Source organism: Drosophila sulfurigaster, chromosome 3, assembly GCF_023558435.1.
Source record: "Drosophila sulfurigaster albostrigata strain 15112-1811.04 chromosome 3, ASM2355843v2, whole genome shotgun sequence".
Classification (NCBI taxonomy): domain Eukaryota; kingdom Metazoa; phylum Arthropoda; class Insecta; order Diptera; family Drosophilidae; genus Drosophila; species Drosophila sulfurigaster.
The window spans coordinates 24838333-24856140 of NC_084883.1; the positions used below are offsets into that span (position 1 = coordinate 24838333).

The 17808-nt window shown below is 32.9% G+C and overlaps 2 protein-coding genes and 1 long non-coding RNA gene across 3 annotated transcripts; 1 reads left to right on the top strand and 2 right to left on the bottom strand.

Annotated features, from left to right (window-relative positions):
* Nucleotides 1–10795: 10795 nt before the first annotated feature.
* On the bottom strand, nt 10796–11177 carry LOC133843679 (uncharacterized). Its single transcript, XM_062277327.1, has 2 exons — nt 11068–11177; nt 10796–11004 (listed from the first exon to the last, which is right to left on the bottom strand). Exons 1-2 carry the CDS (start codon nt 11138–11140, stop codon nt 10847–10849), a joined length of 231 nt encoding a protein of 76 aa, XP_062133311.1. The 5' UTR covers nt 11141–11177; the 3' UTR covers nt 10796–10846.
* A 3868-nt stretch (nt 11178–15045) lies between these two features.
* LOC133844973 (bomanin Bicipital 1) lies at nt 15046–15699 on the bottom strand. The gene is made up of 2 exons (XM_062279271.1): nt 15536–15699; nt 15046–15462 (listed from the first exon to the last, which is right to left on the bottom strand). The coding sequence occupies exons 1-2, from the start codon at nt 15594–15596 to the stop codon at nt 15116–15118; spliced, it is 408 nt and encodes a 135-aa protein (XP_062135255.1). The 5' UTR covers nt 15597–15699; the 3' UTR covers nt 15046–15115.
* A 1355-nt stretch (nt 15700–17054) lies between these two features.
* LOC133842451 (uncharacterized) lies at nt 17055–17502 on the top strand. The gene is made up of 2 exons (XR_009894399.1): nt 17055–17155; nt 17220–17502. It is a non-coding gene; the product is annotated as an uncharacterized LOC133842451 (long non-coding RNA).
* Nucleotides 17503–17808: the final 306 nt, after the last annotated feature.

The following is a 17808-nucleotide window of genomic DNA, read 5'->3' on the forward strand; positions in this document are numbered from 1 at the left end:
CAAGCCAAACCGAGCCAAGCCAAACCATCCAGCTAAGTGAGTGCAACCTACGCAACTCTGGCAACGGGCAACAGACGTTGGAGACGAGCCACTTAATATATACGAGATACTGAAACTGGCAGCTTGTGGCAAGTTGTCGGCCTGCACTGATTCTGATTGCTGGCAAATAACTTTGCAACTTTAAAGGCCGCAACCAAACAGCAGACTCCGACTCTGGCAGCAACCAACTAGTTAACGTCACTTGAGCTCATCTCCACACACTCATACAAATATACAGAAAAACTTTTTTGCAGCCAGTTTCTGTTTATGTTGCATGCATTGTTCTCTGCCTCACTTGCCACACTTGCCACACATGCACCCAATACACTGGTATCTATGTAGCACGTTTGCTTAGAAAACTCCTGCAAATACGGATGCAAGTATTTGTGGTTTTCCACCACTGAGAATAGCTGAAAATGACTGCGGCCTGAATGTCAATGTGTGTGTGTGTGCGTGTGTATATATATGTGTGTGTGTGTGTGGAATGCAACATTTGAAGTCTTCGCTTGAGCTTTCGTCTGTTTTTAGCAGTTGTGGTTAGCTCACAGTTTGTACTATAATTGTACAGAAAAATATTATACACTTTACTTTAAATACCAATATTATTGTTTGTTAGATTATTTATATTACATTTTTTTCTAAATATATAACATACATTTAAATTTTAACGAGCATAACACAGTGTAAAAATATAAATAGTTGAGCTTTAAGCTTTACTCTGCAAAAGTTTTAATATACTTACCAAACTTGCAACATCTTCTGTAAATGTAAATAGTTAAGCTTTAACATAAGTTTAATCTACGTAAAAGACTTTCAATATTGCCTGAAATCAATTAAATAATTTGTACATAAAAATACTATAAACTTTACTTTAAATACCAATATTATTTTTTTGTTAAATTATTCATATTACATTTTTTTCTAAATGTATAACATAAATTAAAATTTTAACGAGCATAACACAGTGTAGAAATATAAATAGTTGAGCTTTAAGCTTTGCTTAACAAAACTTTTAATATACTTATGACACTTTCATCATCGCCTGTAAATGTAAATAGTTGAGATTAACATCTATCTAACATAAGCTTAATCCACTTATAAGACCTTCAATATTGCCTGAAAACAATTTACATGGTTTTAATATGCACAATTTCTAATCTAGTTCGATTAAATTTGATATATGAGAACAACTCTAAATAGTTGTGCTTTAAGCTTTTCAATTTGTTTAACCAAAAGCTTTAATGTACTTGCAATACTTAAATAATCACCTGAAAACAAGTCAAAATGTATAGTTCGTTATTATTATGTATTATTCAAATAATATTTAAGCCTCCGATTAAACAAATAATCGACAGCTTCAATACTAGCAAAATCCACTCTGATATAAGCAGCCAAACTTTTCAATAAATTTAACAACACCGCTAATATGCTTACAATACTTACAAAATCATCTACGATTAATAAAATTAAGTTCGATGCTCTGAATACATATAAAATAAAACCATATACATACATATGTGAATAGCAAACTTTACAAATTTGCTTCATCAAAAGCTTTAAAGGCCTCCACACAGTTTAAAATGTTATTACTTAAAGCAATGCTCCAATGTTCATTCAGTCTGAATAAGTATTATATTATATAATATAAAGGAAAACAAAAGAGCTACGAGCTTACCACTTGATTTCATACAAAGTTTTAATACATCTATAGTCGATTGTTAATTAAAAATTGTTTACTTAGCAACGAAATTGATTTCAATTTAATGACTCTTGGCATTTATATATGTTTTAAACATATTATATGGGTAATTCTCTGAGGGATGTCGCGTGCGACCATCTTTTCAGTGAACAAAAAAAAAAAACATAACCTGAAACAATTTTAAAAATAAGAAAAGGTTATTTTTGTAGCTCTAGATAAGTTCTTTAATTAGAGCTAAGAATGGTTTTTGAATTTGTTTTCTGTTTTGTTTTCTGTTCTGATAATTGCAAAAATTAACAAATTCGTACGCAAAATCAAAAAATTAACGAATTTATATATTTTATCGTAAAACAGAACAAGTCCCTAAAATCAATCTTAGCTCTAAAAATAGTTCTAGCCCAGCTTTAAGAATAACCTTCTCTTATTTTTAAAATTGTTTTAGTTTATGTTTTTTTTTGTCACTGTCGCATGCGACATTTACCAGAGAATTATTATAATATATTATATTTCATATTCCCCTTCAAATGATAATATAATGAAAATGTACAACTTCATAATGAAAACTAAATTTAAGGTATAATAAGTACAGATAATTTTTTCGAGTATCTTCTCTATTAAATGTAGTATTACATACTAGATTTAATATAATAAAATAATATAAAATAAATAAAATATTTCATATTATATTCTATCGTTCATAATATGTTTAATGCTTAATCATAACAATCATCGTAATTAACTTTATTTGACACCAAACAATTGGGATACAAGTCAACAAAAGTGCTTGCCATACCTTTAAATTGTTGTAGAGCATACTTAAAGCTGAAGAATAAAATTTGAAATTAATTCGTGCATGTTTTTAACGGCTGTCAAAGCTCAACACTCGTATCGCACAATGAAATCGAGATGACGGATGCGATGGAGTTTCTACATAACATACATAGGTGCATTGTAATGGAATGTGTGCGATAAGAGACTGAATAACTGAGAGCAAAGGTTAACCAAGCACAGTTACACACACACACACACACGTAGCTACACAATGTGTGTGAGTGTGCAGCAGATGGTTGGCTATACTATGAGTATCCATTGATCCTTTTGTGGCGTAACTAATCTACTGCAAATTATGTTGCCTCCTACGAAGTCGTCGACAGGCTTTCAGCTTTTGCAGGCTGTGTGAGACACACAGAAAAGTTTTACTTCGGCTCAGGGAAAAGGGAAAAGTTTATGCGGCTGCTGCCAAAGTTGATGCGATTATGATTTTCAATTTTCAGCAGTCAGCATCAAGACCAAAAATTGTACAGAGGGGACCAAGGCATAAAGTCCGGCAATCGCGTTGCTAAAGCAAAAAAACAAAAAACCAAAAACAACAATAACAAAAATAACGGACACAAATAACCACAAGGCGAAAACCAAAACCGAAAGCTATAGAAATCTGCTCGAGGGGACAGTGGGAAAGGGGGGAGGAGAGAGGGGGGAAGGGAGTCATGTCGACCAGTTGCCCTGCGGCGCCCAACAATAAATTGAGTTTTCCTAGCTTGGCCAAGCAGCAGCAATGGCAGCTGTTTCATCGTCACAACGGCAAATCCCCAGCACACAGTTTTATACTTGCACAAGGAACACAGACACATATATATATACTATATGTATGTATGTAGAGAAATGTATATATCTCTATATAGAGAGAGAGAGAGAGAGAGCACAGTGCAAATTGAACAGCTAGAGACAGCTACGGACAGCTACGCAACTGTGGCACAGATACTATTCATCATCTATTTCGAAGTGCCACTGTGCACACTAGTTTTAGACCACTTTCAACCTATAGTTGTACTCAAAATGTAGTCTACTTTCTGGCATTAAGTTGCAGGCCATTTTTTAAAATTTTATTAGAAGAAATATTGTAATATCGATATACCTTAAAGTATCTTACTCTACACTATAATAAAGATAACTAATTCAACAATATATAGTAGCGACCAGAAGTGAATACATGTTTGAAACCTGTGACTGTAGAATTCGTTAAAATACGTTAATCGATTTAATTTCTTTTTTCCAAAAATCTTTAATTATTTCTACAATATATAAAAAGTACAAATTTAAAAAAAAAAAATAAGTTGTTTATATTTTAAATAATTTTTTAATTACAAAAAGGCCCAACATAGCCTTTTCCACTTTTGTACATGATATGTATGTATATATTGATGTGATATTTCCAATAGACTTTCAAAAATTATACCGTTAAAATTTTTTTCTAAAAAGCAACCACATTAACCATTATTACATAAACAAATAAATGAATTATATATGAGAATAGCGTTAATGTAATATCAATTACACAAATCATCAGTAATATGACAAACAACAAAAATAGAAATTAAAAATAAGGTGTAATTCCATATTTATAGGGGGAAGACTTTAAGGCAGAGTTGAATATAGTTTTCCAGTCTGTAAGTCACTATATAATTGCTAATTCTACCTCTTCATTAATAAATTAAAATAGAAAGTGTAAGTTACTTTTTTTCCATATTAATAAGGTGAAAAGAGTTTATTTTGAGCTTCATTTTTATCATGCCAACTATTAATGGAACACATTATATGAAACAAAAACATTACAAACAGTTTTTAAAAAAGTCAATTAAGCTTTGTTAAACATTTTAATTATCATGTATGTAAATCGAAGTTGTTTTCAATTACATTATAAATAAAGAATACAGTACGAAGCTCTAATAGTATTAAAATGAAATTAGTTATAATAGTTATACGTTATAATAAATAAGTAAAGGAAATGCCTCAAAAATGCATGGACAAGGTTTTTATTGGAATTCTTATTTTGCCAACTCTTTTTTTATACGAAAAGCCTGATGAATAAATAGAAAATTGATTTTTGAATGTATAGATTAAATAAATTACAATTTGTTTAAAAAAACCAAAAACTTGTCTTTCAAATTTATTAATAAAAAAAGATTCACTTATTTTCTAAATCAAATAAGCAACACTTTACTAAACAATATCAATATTAACTTAAATTTTTCAAATTTATGCAACAAAATATATAGCTGCATTCCAATTGGTTGAAAAACTTTAATTGTTATAAGAAGGAGATTTGAATTTAAGAAATGCCAATTTCAATTTTATTATTGTATATTGAATATTTAAATAGATATGTAACAGATCTCATAATAAGTTCTGTGATTAAAATAGAAATTGCGAAAAATCATTATGATGCTTAAGATGTAAGATTCTTCAAATATTAATATGCATAGTTATTAATGCTAATTTGATTTTCTCTTAGATTCTCGGCTGTTCTAAATAAATGTATATAATACCTTACAAAATCTTTAAATATCTCTTAACAGTTTAAAATCAATTTTTTATTACAGTTTAAACATTAAAACTCAAAGAATGAATTATACTTGAACTGAAAGTCATGAAGATATTATTCAGTCTTTATATATGTACATATTTTTTTATTTAACATATATGTATGTATATATTTTTTTGTGTGTTACACACTGTGCTGTAAATATTATCGTAATACCTACAAAGTGCTCACACAAAGCGATTTCAGTTGGCGCTTTCGTCTCATAACGACGGCGACAACTGAGAAAACATTTTGTTCACATATTTGATTTGATTTATACAAAAGTTATACGTACATTTTATTTTTGTTCGTTTTCGTTGCCGTCCACAGGGAACACAGCGAGTGCGGGGAGGGGGGGAAACGAAATATGTAGTATAAAAAACATGAACACACTCCGATGGAGGCAGATGGAGAAGAGAGAACCTGCAGATTCCATTGCCCGCCCAGTTTTACCGCGTTTATTTTTCATTCCTGTTCAAATTATATTGTTGACCATCAACAACGTTGTCCTCTGCTTCTGCCTCTTTCCTCTCCTCTCCACTTCACTCCACTCCATTCAATTCCACTTCAATCTCTGGGCACAGGCAGAGAGCATAGTGTTGCGGCGTGGCATAAACTTTCAGCTTGGTTTTTGTTTCGAGTTGCCTCGTTGATTTTTGCACAGTTTTGTTTGACTGACAGCGACACCAACAGACAGCAGGAGGGAGGAGAGAGCGAGGAGAGAGGAGAGAGGAGGACAGAGGCAGTCTGGCAGCCGGATCTCACGTCTGTTTTCAGCTCTCGCCTCTCTCTCTCTCTCTCCATCGTATTCACAATGTGTGTCCCTTTTTGTTGTTGGCCGCCCTCTGGCGGCATCAACATTAACGCGCTTCGTTGCCGCTCGTCCCCATAATCCTTTCAATTTTTAAATCATTTTTTATTTCTGCCTTTTGGCTATGTGTCTGTGTGTGTACTCTGAACCCTTTGCTCACTCCCTTCGCCGTCATTTGATGCCTTTTGTGTGTGAAGTCGTGCGACCCTCGCCGCAAAAATTTATAAATGAAACGTGTGCATTTCGTGCTTATTTGATTGATGCTCACTGTCCACTCCAGGACAACGACAACGACGACAATGTCGTTGAAAGGCAAATTCCCAATAGTAGTGAAGCCCGTCTAATGACAATGACATGTTCAGCCATTTGCACCTTTAAAGCTCATTCGCCATTCGCATCAATTACTGCATTTAATCAACTCGTTAAGCCACAGACTCAGACACCTGCCAAAGCCAACCACCGAGACACCGAAACACCCGTTGAGGTAATTACGAAAATGAAATCAGTCCGTTGGGTAAGCCATGGCATTGAATCTAGATTTCCCATTGCCACATGCTTCTCACTCTCCCAATCTCCCACTCAACTGACAGTTGTCCTCGACTCAATGTTAAAAAAAAAAGGAATTCGTTTGTCTGGCACATCAAGTGGTCCTGAACTTGATTGAATATGAGTGCACAGTTCGAGTATTCAGTTCGTAGAAAAATAAAAAATTAAAATACAAAACACAGAGTTCGCTTTGAACAGCTTTTTTAAAGCATTGCATTGATTGATTGTGTTACTTTAATTTGCTGTATCTAATGCCAATAAAAGTGCTTTAGACTTAGTATAATAGCATTTCAAATGTGAATGCATTCCTAATAAATATTTACACAGCTTAATTACAATATAAAAGCATCACATTAATTGAATTAATTAGTACAATTAAAGCTCCACAACTGCGAGATTATATGTGAGATATTTACTAAACATTGATAAATTAAATTTGTTATATAATAACAATTTAATGCATTTGAAAATGTGAATAAATTTCTAATAATTATTTACCCAGCTTAATTTCAATATAAAAGCAGCGTTTATTGAATTAATTAATGCCATTAAAGCAAGCTTATTGATAGATTAACATTAACTAAATAATATGCTGACAGAATTCAGTATATTTATTATACTATACAAATATGTCAATTAAATTGTAAATAAAATGCCAAATACATGAAATATTTCTGGAGCTAAGCATAACTAAATAAAGTGCTATGCAAAGTGCTTGCTTCAAAAAATGTTCAATAAAAAAGAGCAACTAATGCATAATGCAAATGGCAGACGCAATTTATGCAAAGCTATTAAATATGCATTCTATGCAAATAGAGAATGCATTTTTTTCGCCCTTGTTATAATGTTGTCAGGAAAGAAAAGTAAAATAAAAAACTTAAAATTGTGTTCAATTTTGCACTTGTTTAAAATGTATGAATTTAAAATGAAATTGCATCTTACTTACTTTCATATGCAATATAGTATGATAATAATACTGTAATACTATATATAGTCATATTTCTTAGTTTTACATTTCTTATAAGTTTTTTGGCAATATTGTGAATATAAAAAAATATTAATAAGATTAAAATAATTTAAAATTTGCACTTTTTTAAATGTATAAACTTCATATTATATCATGTTTTTAAATAAATTAGAATATTTAAAAAGTAATTTTACAAACTCAGTTTGGTATTTATATTTTTTATACTATTATACTATAAAACACAATAAAATTTAATAAAAAATTGTATTGAAATTAGCATTTGTTTGAAATTTATGAACTTCAAATAAAATTGTGTGCAATAAAATAATATTTTTAAAAAATCTTCCTAGTTCCTTTGCAGTATTCTAAATATTAATTTAAATTTTCAGCGCACTTTTTAATTACATATTATAATATTGCTTAAAAAAAAAATCAAATTTTAAATAAAATTGCATGATATATAATTTTGGGTTAAGCTCCCTTTCAATATTATGAACATAGTTTTACATCTTAAGCGTACTTATTAATTTGATATTATAATATAAAATTTGCTCTTGTTAAATTTCAATAAATAATCTTTGTTTTATTTTTAAATACTCCTGTAAATTCCCTTGCAATATTATGAATATCATTTTACATCTTGAACACACGTGTTAATTGATTTTGTCAGAAAAGAGAATTAAAATATAATACAAATTTAATTAAAATTTGTACGTGTTTAAAATATAAAAACTCTTCAAATAATATAGCATGCAATAATATCGTATTTTTGAGTTAAGTTGCCAAGCAATATTATAAGATAATTTTAAATTTTTAACTCAGCTGAATTGATTGTGTCATGAAGAGAATTAAAATATAATAAAAACTTGATTCAAATAAAAAATAAACTTTTAAGTAAATAAGCATGAAATAAATTCATATATTTGGGTAAATTCCCATGCAATATTATGAAGGTAATTTTACATCTTAAGCACACTTGTTAATTACATTGCGGCTTGTCTCTCGTTGTCCAAACAATGTACGAGCATAAATATTTGGTTAGTCTTAAATGAAGTTGGCGATGTGGCAGATATGCCATCAATTAATCAATAATTTATATCATACGCTCGACATGAGCACATGTCCTGTCCTGTCCTGTCCTGTAGTGCATCAAAAGAGGAGTTGCAAGTTGAAGTTGGGTTAACAATAACACTGGCCAAAGGGCTTCGGAAATTCAGTTACAACAAATGAAAACGCAAACGCAAAATAAATTGCCCAGCCACTTTCTCGTTGGCAAGAAGACAAACGAATGGAACAGGATGAACAAGTCGAGTGCGAAAATAATGAGATTGAAATGAATAAAATAAAAGGAGCGAGCGAACAGCTGCAAGATTCAAGGGCCCATTTAAAGAGGAGACGACAACAACAACAACAACAACGTGCAATGTGGCAATGTGGCGTATGCGCAATGTAAAGTAAAAATGAAATTAATTATGTACGCGTTTACGTTTGCCATTAAGTTGAGCGCTTGAGTACCCTTAAAAAGTCCAATAAATCATATCGCCACGCCCTGTTCCCCACTCCTCCCACCCCGCGCCCTGAAGTTTGCCCTTCTCTGCCGCGCCTCGCATATTTCAAATTAATAAAGTTTCGGGCCAACGCGGCGAATACAAACAAAATAACAAAAGGCCGCAGCACAAAAAGTGGATAAAGGGAATGATGTCAAGTGAAAATCTGGCTACAAAGTTAACACTGATAGCTGATAGCTTCAACTCCTCCCCCTCTCTCTCTCTCCCTTGTCTCTCTTTTGTGGGTGTGTGCGATTGAACGTTGTGATTACTAGAACTATTGCTCGACTTTACATGCTTCATTTCAATTTTGTTTCTTCTTTTGAGGAACACAACAACAAAAAAGTAAAGTCGAAACGTTTTCAAGTCAATTTCCGTCGCTGGCAACAACGACAATAGAAAAAGTCTAACAAATGAGTGCCAAACATATAAAAAAAATAGAGTCGAAGATGAAATACTCTTAGAAAGCTAAAGATGAGTGGATTCGACTGGGAGATACCCGCTACTCATTTTCTATAAAACTTTACTCTGAAAAAATATCAAATTATTATAAAGAAAGAATACTAAAATATACAGAAGACTTTATTTGGTATATTGACTATGTTTAAAGAATACCACACAGTAGAAAATATACTATATATTATACCTATTGCAGAAAGCGTATTGAACCATACAAAAGTCTTTCTTCAATAACTTCAACAAATTTTACTCAATTGCAAAATGAGGAATTATAAATACTGTAGTTATTATTGTGAGTACCCAGGCTCAAGCTTCAAAGTTAGGCTTGCTATTCGAACCAGAAATATCAATAGATGGCGCCACTTTGAAGTTGTCAGCTGATATACAGGGTTGCATTTGCATAGCTCTTGCTTTAGTCATATTAACTTTTGCTTGCAATTTAAAAATTGTAAAAAGTGACAAAATAAAAACAAAGTTTGAAAATGTAAATGATCTATAATATGTGTCATCTCTATAAGAATGCAACTTATTTGTCTCTGTATTTGATTTGTTGCTTTTCAACTCTTGTTTTGACTTTATGGCAATGTGGGCATATCCGTTCTTTGGCCTAGGGTATACACAAATAAATTAGAAGGCAGCCCTTGACGGTCGGTTCGTCCATAAAAATCGTTGCCGGCTACAACTGTCAGGGAAATAAAAATCAAATTTAAAACGCTAAGAAAGTCGTCGCGTCGCGTCGCGCCGAAAAGCAGGCAACACACACACACACACAAACACAAAAGACAAATGGCCGGAAGTGCGGGTGGTTCAACGAGTGTCGCGAGGGTTGCATACCAGAGATCTATGTGTGTCTGTGTGTGTGTCTTTAGCTGCTTACCGAGGGTTGCTCTAAATGTCGCAATTTTACGAGTCAATATAAAGGTGCCTGGGGAGTCATTTACAGGCGCACAGCGGTTTGGTTTCGTTTTTGGCAATAAAAAGAAAAATGTGGAGAAAAAAAAGACGGCAAAAGAAGAAAAGCTGCTAAAGGAAACGACTGCTTTTATGGCACAGGACAACGGAAATGGCAACGACAACGACAACAACAGCAACGACGACGACGACGACATCGACGTCGACGCTCCATAAAAATTTGTAGCAAAGAAACACGTGTAAGGGCAAAATGGGTGGCAAAGGGTTCAGTCGTCGATTGCAATGCCGAAACTCAAATATGATGGCAATTTTTATGCACGTCCCGTAAAATATTTTAGCAATGAACCATAAAACTGTGTGCTACACACGCTTCATGCCCCGCAGCCATTGAGCTTGAGTGATTTATAACAATGTCAAAATTATGAACAAAACGACGCACATTTTCTTGTTGTTGTGTTTTTTTTCGTGGGCATAAATAAGTATTTATTACTACTACTACTAGATATTAGAATCGACGCACGTATTCTCTGCGCCTTGTACTCGTCACTTCAGCGGTGTTTTTTGTGGTGCGTATGTTGCAATTGTGACAATCGCCATTCCACTTGATGTTGCCATTTCTCACATGCACTCGCTGTGTGACTTGGGTGCGTACTCGTATTTGACCTGTTAATACACATCTTATTAGTCGCTCATCTATGTTTTGTAATTATATTAAGAAGTACTTACCAGATGGAGCTGCCTCCAAGAGTGCAAACATTGAAATTACTGCCAGCAGCAGCGAGAACGAAAACCACTTCATATTGTGTGTGATGTGCTTGTTAAACTGAATGAGTTTACAAATTGTGCATCAGTTTTTATAGCCCGCAGTCGGAGACTGGAAATTACGACACCAAAACTGGGAGCGGGGATTTGCCCACAAATCTGTTAGTAAATCCCATGGCGTGCTTCACTTTGCTGCAGCTGCAGCTTTGATGCGCATTGTTTTTCCATTAGACAGCTCATTGAATATTTGACTTGGCGCCAGTCCTGCTGATTTAAGAGAATGTCATTATCAATATATTTTATATATTTTGCTCGCTGCAGCAAGCATTTGCGTTGGTTGGTAAGAATATACCCGTTGCCAAAAGGGTAGAAGGGTATTATAATTTATTGTCAAAAGAGGTATATATTTTAGAATTTGTTGGTACTGCTTTTGTTTATTTAAGTATGAAAATTTAAACTCGCTACCGAAACTTTAGGAGGGTATTCTAACTTTGTGTATATATATATATATTTTTTTTTGTATTTTTGGTATATTATTTGGAATTTTTGATCGATTAGTATATCCGGCTTAAAAACTTTAGAAGGGCATCAGTATATTTTTTAGTATTTTGTTGGTATATTTTGATGTATTTTATCTATAATACCGCTTTAGTATTTTTTAGTATTTTTCGGTTGGTATATTATTTTGATTTTTTTGATCGATTGTACTGCTATTGTTTGTTAGAGTATGAATTTGTGTACCCCCTACCAAAACATTAGAACTAACTACGGTCTATTTTTTGGTATATTGTTGGTATATTTTACTGCTATTGTTTGTTAGATTATGAATTTGTATAGTCGGTACCATAACTTTAGAACTAACTACGGTATCAGTATATTTTTTGGTATATTATTGGTATCTTATGCAGAAAATTGTATCGACAATACTACTTTAACGATGTTTGCGTTTATTAACTCTAATGTGTGTATTAGCATATTTTTCAGTATTTTGCTGGTATAATATTTTAATATTAAAATTAAGTCTTGTGCCCTTTTTTCAATGTTATTATTGACTCAAAGTGCACACTCGCTTGTAGCATTTTTACATATGTATTATAACTCGTTTAATATTTTAGCATAAGAAAATCAATTTTATGGCTGAAAAGCTGCCTTATTTTTGAGCTGTTAATATCATAAATAAAAACATATTCAAATGTATGAATTAAAAATAAATTTAAATCTAATAAGTCATTAAGAATGAAAGTTTTGCCAACGTTAGCTGAAAGATGTAGTCTGTGAATAAATTAAAAATTTCATCACCATGGGATTTGTAATATGTTGACAGACTTTATAAGTTATTGGCTGAAAGATGAGCAAAGTGCAAAGAAACTATTTAATTTCTTAGAAAATTGTATTAACCTTACATGCACTCAGCTTTATATAATCAAACAGTTGTTTCTTATCAACTGCTGATTTGCAGTTGTTGTTAGCAAATCAAACAAATCTACGACAACAAAAAATATACATAAATATATATATATAAATGAACTTTATTAACCTTTAATCGATTTTCAAGTTGAGACTACCGAGCTGATTTCGTTTCTTTGGTTTATTTTTTATTTAGTTTTGGTATTTTTACTTTTCGTATTTTATTTCAACTGCACATTTCAGTTATTCACTGCTTGCTTTTACCATCTGTAGCTTGGCCCCCCACCGTATGTCATATGCTGTCCTCCATTGGCAGTCTGATGCATAGTCCAGCCATCCATCTCCCAGTCATCATTCCTCCTCGGCTGCGGAGCAGGACGGAGACTGTATGTTGGACTGCGATTACCATAGCGAGTTGCCGGCTTTCGAGTCGTTCTGTCTTGAGCATAGGGTCGATTACAATCCACACAAGCGCCATTGATGGTCACTCTGCCAGCTGAAAGACACACAAAGAGAGAGAGAGAGAGAGAGTAAGTGAAAGATCAGCAGCTTGTTTGTGATAAACCACTTTTCGTGATAGCCATACTAACCATTTGCGTAGAGGATCGACATGGCACAGATCAAGGCCATTATCAATAATATGCACTGCATTCTCTTAAGCTGAACTTGACTCGTTGTGCTCGATGTAATGTTGATTTTGTACTGACAGCAAGAGGTCGCTACAGGCATGATGTAAATTGAGATTGACAAGCTGTAATCATCGAGAGTCAATACAAATGTAAAAAATAGTAGTGTCTATATATTTCAAAGATTAACACCAAAATGCAACACTTAACAACACGATTCAAAATGTATGTGTATATATAGATTTATTAGAGAGAAATATATTTACATTTCGACTTTTGTCATTTCACAATTTTTACTGAATTTGTACATTAATAAACTGTATATTGTCTAAAAGCAATGTTAATATTAAAAATTATTTATTTTAATTCATTGCAGAGTATAACAAGTAAGAAAGCCACAGTCGAGTGTACTCGACTGTGAGATACCCGCTACCCATTTTAAATAAAAGCAATACATTTTGCGGTATTATTCTCAAAATATACCAAATATACCGCAAAATGCTAAAAAATATACCAAATGGTATCGGTGTAGTACCGCATTCAAAATATACCATAGACGGTACAATATACCAGATTGTTAGCCAAAGCAACTAAGACCCCTAGTAAGTAGCCGTTTTTGCCCATACAAAAGTATTTCCTTAATAACTTCCAAAAATTTTATCTGATCGCAACCAAATTCTCAGGAATCATAACTACTATAGTTATTATTGTATATACCAAAATTCGCAACTCTAGCTTTAAAATTGTTATTCGATTTTTTTTGATTTGCGTGGGCGGAAGTGGGTGTGGCAAAAATTTGAAACAAACTTGATCTGCGTGCAAACATAACGAATGCTGTCGAAAAAAATTAGAGCTCTATCTCTTATAGTCTCTGAGATCTAGGTGTTCATACGGACAGACGGACAGACACACAGACGGACAGACGGACATGGCTAGATCGTCTCGGCTATTGACGCTGATCAAGAATATATATACTTTATATGGTCGGAGATGCCTCCTTCTACCTGTTACATACATTTCCAGCCGGCACAAAGTTATAATACCCTTCTACCCAATGGGTAGCGGGTATAAAAAGATATAATTAAATGTGTCTGAAAAAAACTGCAGCCATTTATTTTCTCAAATACATAGCTAAGCTAAACTGCTGTTGCTTTAACATCTGTATAATATATTTTGTTATATATTTAGCACTTTATAGTACTATAAAAATGCTAAAATTTAAAGGTGCAGCAACAGAATTTGTAGAAAGATTTTGAGAGGTGGATTTATAGGTTTAATAATTGTATGGAAATTAATGACAGTTATGTTAAGAAGATATACAGCTGTATATTTAGTAAAAGTACAAACAAAATAAATTTCGATTTAATTTGCCGAACAATTAACCAAACTTTTCTTAAGCCGCTGTCAAAAGTTTTGTAATGGTTCAAATGTTGTAAATGCTGCTTTGGTTATACTAAATGTTTGTGTATTTGCCAGTCGACTTGTCTAATTACTTTAACTTTACCTTCTCGAGCAACACAAAAACTTATTGCTTTGGCTTCTTAAGACCCATTGTGGACATTAAGACAAATTTTAGACACAATTGTATTCGATTGGATGCACAATTGAATAATCCATGGATTACAATTAAAAAAAGGAAAGCCTACGAATGGAATGACTTTAAGATTGTTTACTGAATTGATATTTAAATTGTCATATACAAGATTCATTCAATCCATTGTTGATCTCAGATGAACTTCTCGTAGAACTTTGATGACAAAGATGACTAAAATACACTATTAAAGTGATTACTTTCTGCAATACAAGAGTCCACAGTCATCATTTTATATGCTTCGCTAACTCGCCTTGTTGAAAATGCAACAGAAATTTCATGCAAAACCACTTTAAATGACATCTACCACAGCAGCACTTTAACAATAAACAAAGCAATTTATTAATTATGTTTTAGTCACCAGCAAGATGACGCGACAATTGTCGAATTAGCCGCGTATGTTGCAGCCAACACAATCACTATTGCGCACCAATGTGCCAGGATAGCCACGTCCATCGATCGTAGTCACTGAGCCACCTCCAGAGAAGCCACCTGAGGAACCACCACCGAAATCGTCAAATCTGATCACTTGCTGACCTCCCCATTGGCGTTTGAAGCGATTTGATAGCTGTTGTGACCAGTCAGAGTTGCTGGCCTGACTTGAAGCAGCAGCCGTTTTACTTTGACCAGCAGAATGAGCAGCTTGATCGTGACTGCCTGAAGATTTGCGAGTTGTGCTCTCCTCTTCCGGTCGGTTGCAATCGACACATTGCCCTCTGATGGTTACTTTGCCAGCTAAAGTGGAAGAGTTAGATAAGAGTTATAATCGGAGAATGAGAACAACTTAGCTATCTTTCCACATACTAACCATTTGCGTTGGCGGCCAACACGGCCAAGACCAAGACAGTTAACAATACCAAGCGCTGCATTTTGTAAACAGAATGAGCTCGATGTAACGTTGTTTTTATACTGTTGCCCGACGGGTTTCACCTGATTTAAGACTGCGATGCAGTGATGCAGTTATACTAAGCACATATTATTGGAAAAGCCCAGCTTAACAATAAATTGATAGCATGCTTTACACGCTGAGAATATATAAACCTGTTTCCACAGCGCTTTACACTGAAAAAACACGAGTACGAGACGATTCTGATTTGATTGAGTATAAACAAAGGGAACTTGCTTAATTGATAACAACAAATAAAGTGACGTTTATTAGACTGAATGATTTAAGTAGAAAATTTGATTGATTAATCGTGTTGAATGCAATACTCTGTAATCTTAACAGAAGACATTGTAATATACAATTTGTTTGCACGAAATCAAAAAAAAATTCCCAAATTTATGGCATAACTATTTTCAATTCTTTAGGAATATTAAATATTAAGTGCAAGGGAGAGATCTTAATAAGCTTGAGTCCTGAAAATCTGTGTTTGTATCGAAGAAACTAAAATGTACAAATTTGTTACTCAATGATAACAATATGGTCGACAAATTTGATTGCGGTTATTAATTGAGTTCTTAATACATATATAAAAAAAAACTACAAAATAATTGACCACAATGCGTTGCGGCTTTACAAATGAGAGCACGCGCAGTTTCTTTTGTCGTGCCTTTGAGCTGTGATTTGTTACAGTACATTTTTATATACATAAAATATATTCTATTATATACATATATATTTTCTTTGAATACTGCAAATTCTATAAAACCGTACGACTCAATCGTTGTACAGGAATCAAACACAATCGCGCACAACTAACTCAGGGAGAATACGTATATAAATATTTGTACTTATAATATGTTTTCTTTATTATATAAACCTTATATAGACCTTTTTTATATAAATAAATGTTTAATGCTGCGTTAATAATTATTAAATTAGATGCATTGTATTTCTGGATTATATTGTTGAAATAGTGCTGCAATATCTGAACTTGTCAGTTTTTGTCACTGTCAGTGTTTTTTACATTTGAATTTTTCAATCAATGAAAACAATGTTCATTGAGCTGCGTACTTCCTCATTCGGCGTATCAAGCATCATTGATAATCTATGTATTATTTGAATTCCAAACCGAAAAGTCTTTCCTCTTATTTTCCTTTTATGCTACTGATTAAGAATTCTCACTTAATTATTGAATAAAATCATATATTGTTGCAAAGCAACATTCTAATCAATTATTTACACAATATAATACTATAATTTTTATACCTGTCTGAAAAAAATGTAAGGACAATATAAGAAATTGAGAAGCATAATTTATTCAATGCAATTTGTAATATAGTAAATTGCCTATCGGGTATTTCACAGTCAATAGCATTCTATTTGCTAGCTTCATGAATTACAACTCACGTGTTGCAATTTTCATTAAGTCTGTAGTTTTCATTTTAAGTGGACGATCATCGATTCTCTTCCCGATCAGATTCATCATGAAAATGTATTTTTTTCTGTTCTTTTCATTCAGCAGCATTTATGTTGCGGCTTATGGTAATTTAAACAAAATAACTCATATACTCCCATTTATTAATTGTATTTTTACCTATTTATACAGCTTATGTTTTTGTGGCTTGGTATTTCATCATTCAGCTTATCGAGTATCTTTCGTAACCATTGTATTTCTTGAACTTCAATCCATAATGACAACAATGCAATTTATAGAAGACAAAAAATGCAACTTATAAATTTCAGATATATGTATATTATATCTGAGGAATGAATTTCTTTTTATGCTGCCAATTAATAAATCTCATTTAATTATTCAATAACAATATACTTTGTTGCAAAAGCTTAATCTAATCGATCGTTTATTTACTATAATATGTATACCCGTCTGAGACATATATAAAGGCTATATAAAGTATGGCGCATCGTAATTTACTTTGAACATTTTGTAATATACAAAATTACTTAGCGGGTATTTCACACTCAGATGCTTTTACTGGCTGACTTTGTGGAATTCAATACACGAGTTTCATATAGATTAAAGTTGGCATTATCCCCATTGGCGTTTAAAGCGAGTTGGTGTTGATATCTCTTGCGTTGATATCTCGGAGTTGCTGGCCTGAGCTGGAACAGCAGCCGTTTTACTTTGACCAGCAGAATGAGCAGCTTGATCGTGAGTGTCTGAAGATTTGCGAGTT